General features: G+C 35.7%; 1 protein-coding gene across 12 annotated transcripts in view; it reads right to left on the bottom strand.

The window, feature by feature from the left end:
* The window catches only part of RALGAPA2 (Ral GTPase activating protein catalytic subunit alpha 2), a 137,198-nt gene that overhangs the window by 99,960 nt on the left and 17,381 nt on the right, over positions 1–19,857 (bottom strand). For 8 of the 12 annotated variants that reach the window (XR_003924527.1, XR_003924528.1, XR_003924529.1 and 5 more), the window contains exons 4-15: positions 16,027–16,099; positions 12,901–12,944; positions 11,842–12,016; positions 11,160–11,275; positions 8,779–8,917; positions 7,854–8,053; positions 6,012–6,242; positions 3,773–3,946; positions 2,734–2,871; positions 1,992–2,140; positions 1,454–1,565; positions 436–673 (exon numbers count right to left, since the gene is read on the bottom strand). Coding sequence is in view for 8 of the 12 variants with exons in the window: in XM_030021849.1 (XP_029877709.1) it covers positions 436–673; positions 1,454–1,565; positions 1,992–2,140; positions 2,734–2,871; positions 3,773–3,946; positions 6,012–6,242; positions 7,854–8,053; positions 8,779–8,917; positions 11,160–11,275; positions 11,842–12,016; positions 12,901–12,944; positions 16,027–16,099 (1,789 nt within the window). In the remaining 4 variants the exon portion in view is untranslated. Of the gene's footprint in view, positions 1–435; positions 674–1,453; positions 1,566–1,991; positions 2,141–2,733; positions 2,872–3,772; positions 3,947–6,011; positions 6,243–7,853; positions 8,054–8,778; positions 8,918–11,159; positions 11,276–11,841; positions 12,017–12,900; positions 12,945–16,026; positions 16,100–18,041; positions 18,061–19,857 lie in introns of those variants that run through there. The other 4 variants (XM_030021850.1, XM_030021855.1, XM_041125294.1 and 1 more) reach the window with 3 other exon arrangements.

Here is a 19,857-nt window from a genome sequence, read left to right as displayed (position 1 = left end):
GAGGAATCTTTACTATTATTAAAAAACAATCACTACTTCAACTGTGTGCATCAATTGCAAGGTGGCACATAAATGCAGCTAAAATACTGTAATGAATAAAGTTTAATGAAAATACATGGAAAAGAATTTTTACATTGATGTCTATGCCAGACCACAGCACAGGAAACCACACTTCATTTCTGCTACACAGAAAAGACTGATTTTGAGTGCGTACTAAAAACTGCTAAATAGCTATCTTCTATTGACCCCAATTACCTTTCCTCCCACAACGAAGGATGAGAATACATATATCCAAAGCACTTCACATTTGATTAAATAGGCTCTTACAATAGATTAATTAGTATTTAATGTTAGATTAAATTAAATTAATTTTTAAGTTTAAACTTAAATATTTAAATTGTTTGATACAAAAACCAGTGAAGCACAGAGACTAACCTTTTCCTCTCTGCTTTTTTTCCTTTTGTTCACTGAGCTTATCCAATGGCAAGTTTGTCATTTCCACCCCATACACGGTCCTTGCTAGCACCGCTGTTAGAGAGTCCATGATATTGGCCCACTCATTTATGAGCTCCTCCCAGTCTGTCAGGGCAGACAGAACACTGAGCAGCTCATCCCACAGCTCCCGAGAAATGTAAACGCTCAGGTTTGCTCTGACCCAAGCCACAATGAGGGTCTGAGAGAAAAGAAACAAGTAACAGTTCATGCATTTCTGTCAAGATGAATTCAGCACACCAACCCACATGTTGATGAAGTCAACACCAACCTGCATATTAGCATTGGTTATTCATGATGCACAGATATTATGCGTAGCTATTTTTCATCAAAAAAAAACATTCCCAGAAATTGGTGGGTAAATAATTGTGAAAGTTACCGACTACGGAATTCTAAAAATTCCAAAATGTATGTTTCAGGTTGTCTATATGTTCTCTGGTAAACTGAAATAATACGCTGTGTATAAAAATAATAATAGAATGAAGAACTGTCTCGTATACCTACAGAATGATTGTAGTGATTGAGCTATGGACACTCAGACCTAGATACTGTAGCTGAGCATGCAAAGTACAATACAATGTATAAATGTTTTCATCTCATTCAGTGTGACTCAGTTCTGACTCACCAGCTGAACTTCTAGGAAAACAGTTACATCAGGCTTACACTTTAGAGATACTCATTGAAGACACCTCACAAAAAGATTGTGTGCCTGCCTGTTCTACCATGGTTCTTAATAGAGTCCTGAAGAACAGATCAAATCAACTGCTTGTTGCACTTGGAATCTGTCTCCCTCTGTTAGGAACAGTTTACAAAATAATTACTTGCATTACTGCAAAGGAGAATTTTTTCATGTTTTACAAGTACATTTCATAGTACTGTGCAATAGTACTTAACTAAAACTAGGGGTAATTATCAGGAAAAATCAACATAAAAACCAACCAAACAAACCCCAAACACTCACTCGGAAAAGTAATCCTGACATGCTTTGAGCGAACGTATCCTCTGTTTGGTTTTCTTTTGGCTTCTGCATCACAGCTTCTGTTATTCTAAGGAGTATCTGTAACATCTGTTCCCTGGTTCCAAAACAAAATTGTACTTTTTGTTCACGTTCTATTAATTGTACTTGTTAATTTTCAGGTACCAAAACGCCCTCTTAATTCTCCAGTAAGCCTTACGTATTAGGAATGTGATCACACTTCAGACTTCACAGATCATTTGCAAAATAACATTAGTTGGTTCTGGACTGTAAAAACTAATTTTTGAGAAGGTGAAGTCAGGAATGGAAATACCAGCCAGAACCTTGAAGTCAAATAGTATCATGATGTAGACTCAGCAGCACCTGCAATCTCACAAATCAATTCAGAGGCCAGTCACAAGCGTGATTTATGTAGTAAGGTCTATCCCCAAGAAAGCCAGTCTTTCCCTGACCCAATAATACTCCCATAAAGTTAAAACATTCATAATTTTCTCTTAAATAATGCAGAATATGTTAAGCTTACCATGTCTTCTTATTCATTGATAGTTCCATTATCATGCGCCTAAAGATACTCAGAACTGCTTTGCAAGCATCAACTTGCTCCTTCAAAAGCACAGGGACTTCAATGCATGGTTCCAATAAGAAAACATTCGCTGAGTTTGTCAAGAATACCTTCAAAACAGGCATTTACAGTCTGTTTACATAGTGTCAGGAATAAAAAAGTCAAGACTTAAAATAAAATACTTCTCCTCCTCCAGTCAAACCTTTCATTTTCCTTAGAGCAAGTTTCATGTTTTACCTATAACTTCATTTTTCTACATCATTCTAGTGAAAAGTCAGGTGGCATTTCAGACCCAACAAAGTCGTGCATTGCACAGTATGGGTTTTGTAGGCATCCCTTCTATTCGGTCAGGTAAGAGTACCATTCCTCCAGCTACTCATTTCCTGGCATTATATGCTTGAGGAACCACCAATATTTCCAGTAAATGAGGTTCAAGGAAAGCAAATGTACAGTTCTGATTAATTCCTAGCACCCACAGTAGAAAAGAAAATGAACTGTCTGTCTTAAAACAGGTATCTGGGTCTAAGACATGGTCACATGGTTTAATATTAATTTTTAAAAAGTTATAAATGAAGTTCAAATCGTATCTTACAAAAACCATCAACTACTGATAGTTGTTTTCCTTATATACTATACTATAGTTTGTAGTGTGAGTTACATGATTATGTAAGTTACAGCCTTGTTCCCTTTCTAGATGCCACACCTGTAACGCAGCTTGAGCACCAGCTTTAACATTTTTGTCCTCGTCTTCTAATATACATCCTCTGCTAACAGCACTGGTAAAGGAGTATGTTCTTCCCCAGCTGGATGAGCGCTTATGTCCTGAATGGTCAGAGGAAAGCTTTCAAAAACATGATTCAGTTAGTGACAAAGCAGAAAAGAGTATATCCATATTTATTCAAAATCATTTAAAATGTCAAAAGCAAAAAAGGGGGAACTGTCATGTCCTACATTCATTTCAGCAAGGAATTCATGTCTATTATTTCTTAATCTCTGAACAGACAGACAGTATATGAAATTTAAAGCTTCATAAAACTTTTAAGAGCTATGTTGTTTAAAATATTTTATATCACATTTGTAGTCACTGATTGCAGTAATATTTGAATTTAAGCCTGGCAAAACTATAAATCCCCTACAAAAATAATCCGTCAAAACCTTGTAATTCTCACTATGTTTTTACAACTTGATCCTCTTTCTCAGTACTACAGAACTGCCCTTTAAATAACTTCACAGTGTCAAAGTCAACTTCTACTGATGGTTCAATATAGGATACTAAAAAGATGATGCACAAAATTTATATCTACACTTTAATTTCCTAGATTAAGGCATCTGAATCCAAATATTTCATCCAGTATATACAAATCAGTAGATATTTTCAAATTCTTAAGTAACTACCACCAAAAGGAAATAGTCCTACATATACTAGGCCAACAGACAGTGTAAATTTTAACACGGCAGAACGTATTAGTATTTCTTCCCTTAAGTTCTTGCTATCCTATTTGTTTAGATAGGGAATAATCAACAAATTACATTTTTCAAAATAGCTGCAATGTTTCCCTGCACTCAGTAAGAGCTACTCAACAGTCAATATTTATTTCAATTTCTGGACCTTAAATAAAAGCATTTTTTCATCTTGGTTTTCCACACATTTTTCAAACTGTTATTCATCTACAAAGTGAGTTTAAAACTTAAATCATATAATGTATGCAAACAGAAGAAAGTAAGCAACACTGATACCATACATGTTTACCATCCGTTTGCACTGATGAATCCTCTAAGTTGACAACAGCATCCTGACTGTCTTCCTTTTTGTCTGGCTCCTCCATGAACACAGGTTTCTCTTGCAGTATCCACTTTCGATACACCTTAACCACTTTTCGTGTTGCAGATACATCAGAAGGTGGCAATAAAAAAGCCTAAATTAAAAAGTTAACTAATTTTACTATATATAGGACATAGATGTGCATGCATATATAAACACACTCACACACCACCACCCATAAATAACACAGCTCAGAAAAGAAAGGATACATAATTTTTACTTTTCTGTCTGTATTAGGAGGAGTTATGATTAATCAACAACCTATGCATACTATCTACATCATTCACAATTCCATAACTATTAATTCCAAATTACTTCCATGTTGTATTTGTTTGGACAAAAACAGAGGTGGTTTTTGCTCCTTGCAAGCTCTTTAACAACTTAACATGGATTCATCTCACAAGGCATTACTAGCCATAGAGGTCTGGCCGGCTAAACTTAGGTACTATGCTACACTTTCTGGAGAAGGCGACTTCAAATTACATGAGCAGTATACAATGTGAAATGCCATTTCAGCAAGTGTAGGTCGAGACAAGACAGTAAGTTGCGATGAGGATAACAGTAGCTGGCATTCAATCCTTTCTCACTACAGTTTTGGAAATCAACACAATGAATTTATTTTCAACATGCTACTCAATGTCTCGATATTTGGGAATCATTCTGTGAAGATGTCCCCTCCGAAAGCTTACAAAGGCTACACTGGCTGCTTCCCCACATTTCTGGAGGCCTGAGGAGACTGAAAAAAAATACAGTGACGGAAGACCTTTGCACTGCAGTGAACAAGCACAGAAATCAATGTCTGACAATGTCCTCTGGTACAAAAAAGCGTATTTTGCCAACAAAAAAAAATTTGATATCAATATGCATTATATTACAAAACCACTGAAGGAGATGAAAATACATTTTTCATACTAAAAAAGAGGTCCTTCCAACTAGATTACCCACTTCCCATGATTAACAGGGCCAAAAACTATAGCATTGCATTTCAGAGTACTCAGTCACTCATAGTATATTTTCCCATACCCAGTTTAGCTGCAAAACTGTTACAAAAATATCTTGCTCATGTTGGGGAAAATATCTGCATCATATAGTACATTTCCTTGTCTCTAGTCAGCACGAAGTGCAACATCCAACAGCTGATTGCAACAAAAATTAAGGGTTAACAAAAGCAAGTTTAAATATGCCATATAACAAGTGTATGTGAAATTTCTGAAAAGGTCTTCTCAGACACTGTCAAGTTATTAAGGATGCAGAAACTGAAAAAGCCGGAAGCCACCTGCTAGAATATTAGAGAAGCAGCAGCTCATCAGTGGGATGAATGGGCACTACACAGAATGCTTTCAGAAAGGCGAAGAAGTAGGGTAGAAAGGAAAAAGAAAAAAAAGTAGAGAAGGAAAAAAAAAAGAGATTCACAGTGACTAGTGAGATTCCTGTAAGTGAGAGATAAACACAAAAAGGATCCAAATACCATTATCTGTTTCAATTACTAAACACTGATCATATTTAATAAAAATAAAAGTACTGCATTATGCTAGCTTTTGTTCCCTGGAAGCTGGTCTAACCTTACATATTCTGAACAAACACCAGGAGAGGGCAGCATGCCACAGCAGTTCTTAACATACACAAAAGTACTCCTTCCCGTCAAAATGCCATCCATCCCACTGAAAAGCAGTGGAGCAAGGAGTTCCTAAACCATGCCACACAAGATACTTCATAATATACATGTAGTTTTATCCCAAACAATTGAAAAGATGTCAAATTAATAAAAAAAATACTAGTAGAAGCAATCTATGTTCAAACAGACATTAAATACTGACATTGATCACAGGAACAAGAATCTTACTAATTCAAATAATAAATTTGCAAGCCAATAACTCTTTAAGCACCTTTAAATTACATCACAATACCAAGAACAAATAAAGTGGCCCATTCAAATGGGATGTGTTGCCGTCTGGCATCAGCAACAAGCTTCAGTTCTTATAAAAATTTCATAATTTTATCGTTAAAACTAGACCTAGGAAGGACTCCAAACTAAAAGGGTGCTGGCGTGATTAGCATCAAGTTTGACCAGTTATCTGACCAACAGTGTTCTTTCTCATAACCATGACATCTCCTTTAAAAAAATATATATACAATAGCAACTAAACATACATACTTACTTGTCGAAACACCTCATTAACAAAGTTAACATATCCTCGAGTGGATAAGAGGATTCTCTGCACCATCTCATAGACAGTCCGGTGCTGCTCTTCGATGCTGCAGAGGCTGGAATTGCTGAGCCTTCTGTCAGACAAGGTGCTGCTGTTAGAATGGCTTCTCTCCTGCTCGCTTGCATAAGACATACTGGTTTCCAGCTCTGCATTTTTATCTTGGTTTACAACACCAACAGTCTACACAGAAGAAAATGCATGCTTAATTAAACAACTGGAATAGTGTACAAGAAAAATCCGGAGTACTTATGCAGAACTCAAGATACTAGTGCTCTTTTTCACACAACACACTGGGATCCCAGCAGTCAAGAAGTGTAATTTTCAGTCTACTACTTGATCCAAGAAGGAATTTGGTGTTATACTCTGCAGGATGTACACTTCATATGGTTCCCCCCAGCACAGAACAGCTGACTTGTCCACTCCGTAAGACAAAAAAAGAGAGACGGGTGCAGTGGTGGAAGTAGCGAACAGACACAGTGGAGAAGAATCCCCAATTCCCTCCATTTTTGGGAAAAGATGGATCGTATCACTATACACGGCTCATACTCTTGCATATTATTATTCCTGACAATTCTTTGTCAGGTTTTGTTCTGGCTTTACATGTATTTTGCAACATCTTGAACCATGTCCAGCTAAAATGATCCAGTCAGGAGAAGACAGAGGACTACAAAACTGCTTTTGAGTTACCATAAAAAGAACTCCAACTTATACTAACTCAAAGCATCGCCCAAATGCAGTTCTGCTTCATGTCTACATTAATAAGGCTGCCCCTGTTCAACCAAGTGAGCAGTAACTGAGCAGCAATACCATCTCTGCTGCTTTTCACAATGAACTTTTTTGGTAATATTCAGCCACACTCGCGAGACACTGGCTACAGTCAGTGAGCTTCAAAACCACTAAGAAGTCAGCACATGCCAAAAGCTGGCACATAGCTTCAGCTAAGTGGTAACTTTTGACCAGTTTCTGTTTTGAGGGCAGCAATACCTTTATGCAACCTGAATATTTATTTGGTGTCAGCTGTCTATAAAATCCAGTGAAAAGAAAAAAATTCTTTTTCCAGGTTATGTCTGTTGGAATGGCACAGCAGTTTATACAAAAGGTGGAATTTCCAATGAGAAAGAAAAGATCAAGCACTTTCAGTAAGTAAGCTACACTTAGCTGGTTGAGGGCTTCAAAATTCTACAATGAAGAACTCCAAAAACAACTGACATAAAAATATACAGTTCTGCCATAATAGTTAATGTATGCTTTTCCGCTGAATACAGATTTGACACTGACCTACTATTCAAGAGAAGAACATAAGTTGACATTGATCCTAAATTGTTAACAGGAAGCTGGAGACTATCTTAAAAGAAAAAACATCTATTTCTGTAAAATTCATTGTGAAGTCCCTAATCCTACAGAAGTCTCAACCAGCAATTTGAAAGTGAAATATTTTTTTAGTATCTCATTGGAAACAGCTGCTATAATCAAGAGGAAAAGAAAGCAGCCTTTGATGTTGCTGGGAAATGGTCCATGGCACAAATAAGTTTGACAGTTTACAGATTAAATTCCAAAAGTCTAAACATAATACTGATGAAGCCAGTAAGGCATACAGCTACAAGGAAAAAAAAATTTCTAGTAAATTACTAAAGGGTTTCCCTCAGAGACTCCCTCCATCACAGAAAAAAAAATAATCAAATAATCAAATACATCATTTATTCACTGAGGGGTAGCATTTCTTTCTTGCATTGTGATCATTTGCAAGGTTAGCATGTACATAAGAAAAAAGAGGTAAACTTTAAAGCACACCTGAATAATTTTAGGGAGCATTTCTCCTCCATTTTTTGTATTCTGAACAGCAGTTAAGTATTTCTTTTCAAGAAAGAAAGTAACAAGCCACTTAATAAAAACAACTCGAGCTGCCATATATGGGATTTTTGTGCTATAGACATTTTCATTGTTTCGTGTTGCAGTAATGTATACTGGTCTTGGTCTTATATCAGGAATATCTGGTGAGATAAAAAGAGAAGATAAAGAAAAACTAATCTTAAAAAACTGTAATTGCTTCCAGACTCTGGTTAAATGTATTGAACATGTCACCAACAACATTTTCTCCACACGAAATAACAGATGGAATGACTGACTGCTTTTATTATATTAATAATTACATTCTATCATAATTTTATTACTCCTAAAGAAAAGAACATAAAAAACACAGACCTTTCCTGAAGGTTATAATTGGTATCACGCAAAACAAAGGAAAGCAAAAGAGAAGGGCTGCAAAAAGAAGGTCAAAATCTAAAACAAAGAACTACTCCTACTACAATGTAAGTTAATTTATTAATAAACTCTGTGAAGCTTATAAAAAGTACAGTGAGAAAGAGAAGATAGCTCTGGAACACTCAGTAGTGCAAAGATTAAGACGACAAAGGATACTTAGCACATTGGAAAGAGAAGTTAACTTGGGTGCAAAGAGTACTGCACAAGCTGAAATACAAGAAAGAAAACACATGGGAAGAAGTGGAAGACTGCGAAGGGAGATAGGTTGGGTCATAATTCAATCAGATGCTTAGATTTAGGGGAAAATCACTTGTACACAGCTGAAAAACAAGGAAGGGAGGAAAAATCCTCATTCAACAGAATTGTAGTGATAAGCCAGCAGGTAACAGAGATGCTACTGAGAACAGTCACCATTATTTCCTTTTCTACTTAAAAGACAAAATTTACTACTTACCAAGAACAGGTTTGTAGAGGTTGGTTAGCTTTGTAAAAGATGGAAACAAGTGAGGAAGATAGTATTTTCTAAACAAGGTAAAGAGAAACTTAAAACCAGTGTCTTGGTTCTCCTTATTCTTCCACTCTAAGCTTGCAGCCTTTGTTATGGAGTTAGAGAAACAAATAAAAAGCTTTAAGTTAATGTGTTACACTGACAATGATTCCACATCAAATACAAAAGATAACAAGAGATAAAAAATTAACACTGTCCCAGAAAACTTTACAAACTGCAGTAAGAATATGAGATATTGTCATGTGGGCTTTAGCATATCAAAGAAAGCAAGTTCATTAGAAATCAGCGTATTTGTGCTGTTCTAATGCAGGGAAGCACAGAAAATGCCATATTAATGTTTTTAATAGATTTGCTTCTTACCTGTAAATTTAGACAAAGTTACTCTGGGCTACACTTTTATCACAAACATATTTTTGATCAGAAATATACACAATGTCCATGTGGTTGCACACACATATGCCATACTCCTCTGCAAAATTTGACTCAAGGCACAAGTAATTTCCACTGACAAGGAAGAGGCTGACGTCTAAGTTTATTTTTAAAGGTACTCTTCCGTTCTTGCATAGATCAACACGCAAGTCATACACGTACTTTCAAGTTGCTATTCACCAACAGTTTTGAACTACAATTCCTTGGAATACTGTGCCAAATTTTGACAGAGTTGCTCTTTTCATATTAAAACACCTTCAATTTGGAATAAGTTGCATGTCACCAATACAGGTGCATTTTCTTTATTTCTATAAGAAAATCCAGTGCAATTTCAAAGAAAGGTAAAAGTAGACATCTCTACAATGAAGCACATTTTCCACTGATGACTTAAAACTACCTGGGTTTTAGTCTCTTACATCACTTCTCTTTTTGTGAAATGCAAGTGAGCACTAAAAGTGTTTCTCTTTTGACATATACTTTAAATTCAGGCCCACCTCTTTTTTTTTTTTTTAAGCAACACCAAAAGACTACAGGATTCTTCAACTTTTTTTCAGTAAAAGCTCTTTGAAAAGCCTGTCCAACTGTATATAGCAGATAACAAGTTCACTGAATCTATATCCAAGATGATAATTTATTAAGTTAAAGAAAAACTGACTTGTTTACATCAGTCATGTGAGATTTATTTAAACACATTTTCTTACTGTAATCTGTACTAGATCTTTTTCCAATCTCTAAAAGTTGTGGAATTTGCAATATCCTACTTTTGCAAAATACACATGTAGAGCTTGGAAACAAGGACTACTGAGTTTTTGTATCATTTTATTTGTTATGCAAATAAACTGACTCATGCTAAATTCTACCCAGTCACAGACATAAATTTTCTTGAAGATGCAGATTTGCTCTGCGTTCTGGCTCTGAGTGATCATTCTGCACTTGCACCAGATTATTTTAATCTTACCTCTTTTCTGTAGCAAGGTTACTGCCCAACTGTGCTCCCCTCTACCAAGCAACACAAATAAATAAATGTTGATGAACCACAATGCAATTATATTTATAGTGTAGTCAGTTTTTTCAGATCTCAAACATGTAATAAGTGTATAAAAAGAACAGTGAAAATATTTTAACTGAAGTGTTGTGAGACTCTGATATGTAAGACAGAGTGCCATGCAGGAAGGTGATCATTTTATACAGCCACTTTTCAAAATAAAACATTTATTCAAGATGACAAAACCCCCTCCTAATTATCATTTTGGTCTTGCGTTTTGATACAAAAAAAAAAAAAAAAGTATCTCAAAATATTTCATTGTCTTTTATCTTTTTTTTTAATACTGAGTTCTTTAATGTTGATTGTCTATACAGTTTCCACTTTATTTAAAATGTTGCCTAATTTGTACTTTTTAAATACATACATTATCTTAATTTCTTTCCTGTACATATTAATCTGATCTATTTCTAATTAAAATTTTTGATGTGCATGTTACTTGCATCCTTTTAAAAAAATCTCAAAAGCCATCTCTTCTTTTTTTTATCTCTTTCTCCAGTGGTCCTTTACATGTCTTCTCAGCTATGTATGTGTCCAAAGAGAACAAATTGCATCTTTACCCCATATCAATTTTCTAAATGTGACAACAAGCACATAAAATAGTCGGTTATCTTGCAAGTTTGGATAACGTTCATTAATTCTTACCACAAGCATGAAAAGCTTCTTATTTTCACCAAAAATGGCACAAGGAAATACCTTTGGGATGATTTTCCTTTTAAAAACAAGAACAAGTGCAGAAGACAGCTTCTTCCTCAGGAGGGGCAAAACCAGCTCCGTATAGATACAGTGTAGACTTAATTTTCTACCACAAGTACATTCCTCCAAATATGAATAGTTAAAAACATATCCTCCGCACCTGAATTACCATGTATTTTAACAGTAGCTGAAGAAAATAGCAGGTTTGGTCTTCAGCGATTTTCTCTCCAGAGACAGCTGGCAAAAGTGGGGTTATTTCTTCTGGAAAAATCTTAGCTAAAATAAAAAAAAAAAAAAAAAAAAAAAATTAACCATAGAAAACCTGAAAATAGTTAAATAAAAGATATTTTCTATAAAAAGATTAATTTGAAAATAATCATTAATGCGCTACCAAGTTGTACAAAGTCGAAGCCCAGTAACTGCTTGGGCTTCCTGTTATTTCCCCAAGTCCTATCGCATACAATCAAGGATGGCACCAACCTCCGATTTACTGCAGTTTGGAAGGGTTAACACAAGCAATTGCTGCAGATTAACCAATAAACTGTAAATCTACACACCTGCTTATTTTGCAAGAACATGTTCATATAGCTGCATCTCAATTGAAAAAAAACAAAACAAACACCAGCAAAACCCAACTGTTCTGAACTCAGAATGACAAGATCAGAAGGCTATACAGCTGCAACAAATACAATAACTCGACAAATTCAGTACATCTCAGTTATAAATACAAATAGTATCATCCATGTGACATCTTCCCCACAAGAAACTCTATAGCTCTACAAAGACCTCGGTGGAACGGGGAGGCAATATGCTCATCATGGAAATTGTGCTCATTTACTCACCGTCTGGCAAATTAGGAGGACTAATGAGGTTATCTAGTGTACAGGGACCTCGTGAAGACATAATGGGTGGAAAGCCAGGCACAAGGCATGCAAATATTAATATCTGCTCTTCCGCACAATTAGTCTGAAGAGCTTGAAGCCAAAGAAGAAACAGTCGGATTCCTTCACATCTTATCTACAAGGGGATGATTTTGTAGAAAAAAAGATAATAAAACAGATTTGTAAGTACAGTAACACAGTTAAATAGTTAAGAAAATGCAGGACAAGTACTTTCATCCCAGCTATGTGCTAGTGAGTCTTTCCATCATACCAAGAGTAATCACATTATTAATTTAATCATGAGCAGAGAAGGGTGGAAGCAAACTGTACCCAAGGCAGTGGCACTCCAAGGAGACAGCACTACCACTCCAACTTCAGAGGCTCCTGGGGCCAAATGCATCTTGGCTAGTCTCAAGACGCAATCTTAAAAGGGGCTCTGAAAGTACAACAGCAAGCGTAATGCACAACCAGGGAGCTGCCAATACGAAGTCCGAAATCTTTGCCGCACAGAGGTCAAAGCAAGATATTGTCCTTAACATCACTGGGATCAGAAGATCCTCGTGAAAACTAAGATGCAACAAACCACCCAAGGTAGGGTATTTAGTAAGTTTACTAAGTTTATTTACTTATTTTTTTATTAACAAGACACAATTTTAATTTTAGCAATATATTTAGAAAAAGAAAAACGGATTTAAAACTCTTTGGCAAACAAGAAACCAACACGCTTAATACAGTATACTTAGCGCTAGAGAGATCTGAAAAAATAAAGTATTAAGCAAAATATATTGATACCTTCTCCAGGTAACTTTACAAAGGTCATTAGAACAGCAAAATGACTGAAGAAGATTAACATTAACATAATCTAGGATTAAAATGACAACATTTATTATTAAAAGTTGAATAAATAGAATTACAAAGCCTAACAATCTGAAAAACACTGATATTAGAAAATTATGAAGTAATATGCTTCACAAGAATTGAAGTGAAAAGAAGTATGAATACATCATCACAGAGAAATACCTTGAGAGAATTTCCAGTGTGCAAAAGTTTCTTCAGAATCGACCCTGGATTAGAAAAATTAAATAGGCACGTATCAGATACTAAGATGGTCACTTCCCACCAGAATGTTTTTTTAAAAAATACTACAGAAAAGGCTAGTTTAATGCCATTTACTATGTGGCTACTGTGCTGGTGTTTAAGAAAAAGAAAACTCTGGGGTGAGAAAACCCAAAGTGAATCGAATTACAATCATCATCATCATCGGTGTTATAAGATTAAATATAATGTATCTTTACAGTGAGGTACTTTGGTTTTAGTCAGGTGACAATTTCTCAAATTATTTTCATTAAAAATAAGATATCTAGGGGAAATTTTTACTTAACTAGATTTGGAGAAATCAAAAAGTCCAACTTGTAGGATTAATGCTTTCAAATACACTAATATTGACAATAATGATAAGAAAAAGATGCTAGCAATCTATACCACATTCATGTCTATAAAACACAACTATTAAAATTACAAAATATTTTGATTCTGGTTTTAGAAATACCAGGCTAACTGCCCTTAGCTTCAAATGTCTGACCTTAAAATCAGAGAGAGATTATACATCAAATGCTTCAGGTAAAAAATGTTTTTAATCCAATTCTGAGAAAAATAACATGATGTAGCTCTCAGCTGTTATTTCTCCTAGATTTGTGAATTAGGTACATTCCTTAAATGTGATCCTTCCCTCAAGATCTCACCATTTCACAGTATTAAATGGACATTATTAACATACACAGCAAATACATATTAATGCATGTGAATGTTAAGCAAAAAGCAAATCACAAAGTACAGCTGTAAATAATTGCACCACCAAATTTTGTAGCTTATTTATTGGACACAGCTAAAAAATTATCCAAATATGACTATTCAAGAGAAGCATAAATATAAAGAATATATTAGCTATAAAACAACCGACTAAAACCAATTTGTTCTGGACTAATTCAGATGAAATGGTAGTAAAGCGGTCAAGCAGATGTCTCCTTTTATTTTTGTCAGTACTAACTGGAAATGTGACAACAGCCCTTTCCTTGACCTTTAACTTCCACTCATTATTTCTTCTGCAACAGCAAATTCATTGTTCTGATGAAAAACATGGCAGATGATGAAATAGTGCTGGAAACCAAACCAAACAACAACAAAAAAGTACTACTTAGAAGAAATATAACCCCCCCAAAGTGGCATAACATTTACTTTAACAAACAGCAAAACAAAACGTTGTGACCACTTTGGTAGCACTCAGAAGCAGCATTTTCAAAGTAGTTATGAGAATCAGAGATATTTAATTCAGAGGAAATTATCAAGTTAAAGTACTTCATTGGATTTCAAGGTGCTTTGACTATCAAAATAAATGTATTTCACCTTGCAATATTTCTGCGCTCATTTAATTCTAGCTTTATTCAACCTGGTCCAAAAAGGAGAGGAATAATTTTTGCTTTCAGACTCCTCTACATGATCACAAGATCAAAACATTTACTATATATGCACTGTAGGCCACAAGGAATATTTAAATCATTAAAAAGTTAACTGTCTTCAAACTAAAAACAATACAACTTTTTTTCCCCATCGCATTAATGTTCAAATCTAATTCTAAAATCTAGTTGAAAGTCCTACATGAACACTTCTAAAGAACATGACAGTTGTTCAAAAAAAATTAATCCTGCTTTTCTAATTTAGATTTCCAAAGTTCATGAGTGACTAAACCAAGCCTGTTAGATATCTATTATGTTTATGCTTAAGAGAAAAAACTATAGCAGAAGAACATGAAGTGCTTTAAGCCAAGTACTGCAAGTGTGTGCCTTAACTAAGTTGGCAACTTTATTTTGCTCTTTTTTTATGCATGTGTTGCAATACAATCTTCAGTTCCGTGCTTATGAAGCCTTTTTCTGCAGAACACCTGCCCCACAAAACATGCAGAATGAACAGGAGACTAAGAAAAAAAAAAAAAAAGCAGAGCTTTACTAACTCCAAGACTTCTCTCTGCTGGACTCCTCCTATTCCTCCTCTTGCTCCAGAAGCCTGAATATGTACAGCAAATACCGTAGAAGTGTGGGGAAAGAACGGATAGTCTCTTGGTTTGCCCAAGTGACTGCCATCCATAGGTATCTTGTGTCTGTCATGGCCAATGTCATATTCTAATGTGATGCTTGGCAAATCCTCCATTATATGAGGACCAGTAAAAGATAGCTGGGGCTAAACTTGCAGAAATACCATGTATACATAATTCCATTTATAAAGGCCAATAAAATTGTGGACCACTCATTAAAAGAAAAATTGATCAATAAGAGCTACTAAAAAGTTTATATTTGTCCTTAATCTCTTTCCTTTACTATCCCAGCTGTAAATCAGAAATTCCTCGTTTAATTTCCACAAACAGTGTGACAACTGCGTGTTTCACAAATATTAATGAACTGAACTGCACAGAGAATACAGGAATATCACAGAAGAAATTAAGCTCCTGTTCACTGCAGCAGTCCGATGGTTTGCATTCAGTTTAGCACAGCCTGTGCTCAACTACCAAACAGCCACCTATTCACAGCATAAGTTTTACAGAATGAACTTCCAGGAAGAGGCAAAGAGCAATATTTAGTACTACGGATTTGTATGGGCATCTCATATATGATCACTTACAAAAGACTATCATAATGCAAATTTGCAAGAGAGTCACATACAGATTACACAACCCTCCTCAACCTTAATTTTTGGCATTAGTCTGTGAATACAAAGGGAGACCTAATTAGAAAAAGGTGTGTTGGTTTATAACCCACATCATCTTGATACCTTCTAGCACATGAAAGAGAAAAAAGGGAAGAGGACCAAGGTAAATCCAAGAACACAAACATTTAAAGAGCATTCATGCAAAATAAAAATTAAGCAGGCAACCAAAGCCACACAAAACAAGGGACACATAACACTGTTACAGCAGGGAAAAAGATTTTCCATTTGCTTCGAGAATTTTCAGCTGCAAGTCTCGTGTAAGTACTATTTGTGTACAGGCAATACTAGGGGATTCTGTGGTTAACAGGACTTGCAGAACCAGGGAAGCGACTACAGAAAACATTGATGTTATTTGTACTAGATTGTTTTTAAACCATTCCTTCTTACCTATACTGCGAAAATGCCATCGATAAAAAATCCTCTCAGGTAGTAGCTGCAATATTTTCTGCAGGAAACAAAACTAAATAGTCAAATTTTCCATAATAAACTGGCTCATTCAAAGGATACATAGAAACTAATACACAAGACATAAATGAAATGGTAATATATACATAGAGAACACAATAGAAAGCAAATACCTATCATAGTAAGGACTCCTGCCCATTACTTTACTCTCTTGTTACAGAGAAAGATACTTGCAATAGTCCTGAATAAATACGACGACACTGTCATGAACCGCTTTCCCTTTCCCACTGCCTTGCAAAACCCTAGTATTCCAGAATATAAACTGATTTCTAATGAAGTTACAGATTTCTAAGCAGCTCACTTTGGGTTACATTTTTCTGAAGTGCCTGGTAATGACTACTGCTAGATGGATACAGTCCAGATTTTGAGCTTCTGTGGCTTATGTCTGTCTTTTCATCAGCTAATGGGGTCTGATCTCCCAGCTAAGGTAGAGATGAACAGTGGTGCAGTTATTTTACTGAGAGATGATTTACCTGTGTTTTCAGCTGGTGAGTGAAACCGAGCCAAATTACACAAAGCTAAACTAATTTAATTCACAGCACATGCAGTTAATAAAGCACTTATGTGGAATAATATGTAGTGGCCTGCCTCTGTAGTTTTGGACCGATCCTAACAGAGGCAGATCAAACAAAGGAAGAGGTTGTGGTCAAACCCATTCCCCCTCAGTTTTGTTACGCTACAGGGCACCAACAAAGCAAAGCAATTTAAGCATATGCTTAAGTGCTTTCCTGAATGGAATCTTATAATCTCAGTTGCAAAGAACAGTTGGGGCTACCAAATGTTGTTCTTTGTCAGTTTAGTGGATGGTAATGCTGTTAAATAATCTGGATAAATCAAAACTATTTGGGGGTCTTACTTGGCTTTTGAAAGGACTTTAAGTTAACAGGCTCTAAGACACCTTTTTTTCCTTTCCCACCCCCCTCTTTTAAACTATTGGCAGTATAGACTAGGGCTCGGCACGTAGGTGTATTAGTAGTACAGGGCAACTGACTTAATACTGCTCAGCCTCTCAAAAAAAAGTGAGAGAACAAACATGGTTTCACGTAGATTTCACAGAAAAATGCACCTGGATCTTACAACTTTTCAGCCATTGAAATACAAAATTAAGAACATATATTTAAATGGGAAACTAGTTTTCCAAATCTACTTTTGGAAATAAAATTAAATTAAACAATGTTACAAATGACTAACAGTCAGAGTTCCTTGTAATTATCAAACAAAATCACTGGAACAAACTTCTGCACAACAAAGCGCCATTACTTTTTCAGAAATACTACATGCAGGATGCAAAATGAATGACAAGTCATTTAAGCAACGGTGACCCATTTGTTGGTCTTTTGCACATAAAAGCTCACAAGAGGAAATAAAGCGTCACAGCCAAGAAAGCAAGAATTGGCATTTTAGGCAATCCTTCAGAGACGGCCAACACATGAATCATTATTGCTGTTAAAACAGTATGCTTGAGAGATGGAGTAAGACAGACTTTTTTTATTTTTGACAACAAAGTGCTTCAGAAATTATATACAACACTCAAAATTGAGTCTTTTTGAAAATGGAACATTCCTTTCTCCATGGCAGAAGATGGAAGTCATGACAAGTTCATAGACTTAGGGAACTAGACCTCAGGTCACACAGACAGACTGGTCTTCCTTCTCATCTTTACCACAGCGCATGCTCCCCAAATAGTATTTGGCATTTCTAAAAGTTTACCTAGAATAAAAATATAAATCAGGCTCATCCCTTCTATGTTCTGGCTGTATTTTGTTTCAGCGTTAGACCCACAGCTCCCTCCCCAGGACACTGTGGCAGCAGGGAAGGAAGGAGCAGGCGGCTGGTGGCCAGAGGTCTAGTTCCCTGTCCATGGGCAGGAGGAACACGCTTGGGATGAAGGATCTGACTGGCTAAAAATGAGGCCATGATTCACATTTGGGCTTTACCTGTTAGTTAAGGACCACGTTTCTGCCAATCAGATTGCAGGATCCACAGACAAAGAATTATCATTATCCATCTAAATATTAAAATACTAGCAGCCCACCACTTCAAGACTATTTCTGACATTAATCTTTACCTAACTTGGCACAGGGCAGAAAGGAGCTTCTAACCTAAATCATGAATACTTCAAGTCACTGCAAGAGGCAGGCACTCTGCAGGCAGAGTTCGGTCTATATCCAGGCTCACGTTAGACCGATCACACACTGCATGCCCAAAGCACACAAGGAAAGGCTTCATTAAACAAAACCCTAAGACAAACTGGCAGCAAAAAATGGTCTGAATTCAAGTATCAGAATACACTGTAGGGAGGAATCTTCAAACATCTTCACGTTTATTATGGAAAACCAGACAAAACCACATATATTTTGTTTCCATTGTTTAAGTCATTATAACAAGTACAGTAGGTAGGTAGAGAAAAACCAATTTCTTTTTAAAGGACACACTAACGAGACACCTTCAGCTTGGCTTTGGATGTAAATTCTCTCTCATTTGTTTCAAAACACTAACTTTTGAGAACCAATTGTATTAAACTTCCAAAAAACCAAGCACCACTTCTGTACCAGAATGCTGTATTAGAAATTTGTCAAAATCTGGTAATACTACTAGTGAAAATGCATATCTTAGTATATGTCAAATGATACAGTAAAATTCTTTATTGTAAAACAAAAATTATATTTAGAAAATACAAGTCTACTTCACTAGAAGTCTGACATATACTTAAACACCAGGCATAGCATACTCATGTATTATGAATGAAAGTTTGTGAAAGTAATCTGATGATGTACAAATAAATTTTCCTTAGTTGCCAAAAGAAACAATACATATTTCCCAAGAGCTTCAGCAGTGTTCTTAGAGTAATTTTACAGTTTACACATCCCAGTTGATTCAGGATCAACATAAATAACCACCACTTGTTAGCTGTTTCAAAACACAATAGTGCATTGAAGGAAGCTGGGGTTTACTATGCCCTCTCTGCAAGATGGAAAGCATGTTAACTGTTATTTGGGAAAGGCCAGAGACATGACAGCATGCAATAAAGGCAGCATCTTATATTTTACACAATTTCACCTAAACTTGAACACAAAGTTCACTTCCAGAAAGTGAACTATGATACGGTGTAAGCTGCATAAGCTGATAAGGTGGCAAAGCCACATAATAAAGACCCATTTTGAAAAAGAACTTAATAACAACTCTTGCACCCAAGTGTCAGTGAATTTTAGGTTATGCTCAGAGAAAACCTCAAAAACAAATGCTGTTGTAGAGCACAACCACCACCAGGAAAAGCAAGCTTAAACTTCGAATTGCAAGAAGCTGGGAGAGTTGGGAAAGAAAAGAACACAGTTATTTAAAAAAAGACAAACACACACAGAATCAGACACCCATGTCATTTGACTGAATCAAAAAAATTCAAGGGTTGAAATAAATAGTAGAAGGACAGAAGTTCCTATTTGATGAAATCTTCCATATCCCAAAAGCTTTTCATATAGCAAAAACTGAGACACTTATTTCTTATGCTGTTCTACTTTTCAGCATCTCAAAACCAGGAAAAAAATATAATATATGGATGCACTTTGAAAAAATGCAAAGATGTGATTAATCACCTGCATGGTACTACCAAATAGTAAACAGAAGTCATTTTTAAAAAAGCAAATTATATTGCTAACAACACCTACTGAAGATATAAAAGCTTTGCAGCAGATTAGAATGAATATAAATAATCTAAATTCAGAGTCCACATTTGCTCCCACAATGCAAAAATAA

This window comes from Aquila chrysaetos, chromosome 8 (assembly GCF_900496995.4).
Source record: "Aquila chrysaetos chrysaetos chromosome 8, bAquChr1.4, whole genome shotgun sequence".
Classification (NCBI taxonomy): Eukaryota; Metazoa; Chordata; class Aves; order Accipitriformes; family Accipitridae; genus Aquila; species Aquila chrysaetos.
This window is presented reverse-complemented; position numbering and strand designations above follow the sequence as displayed.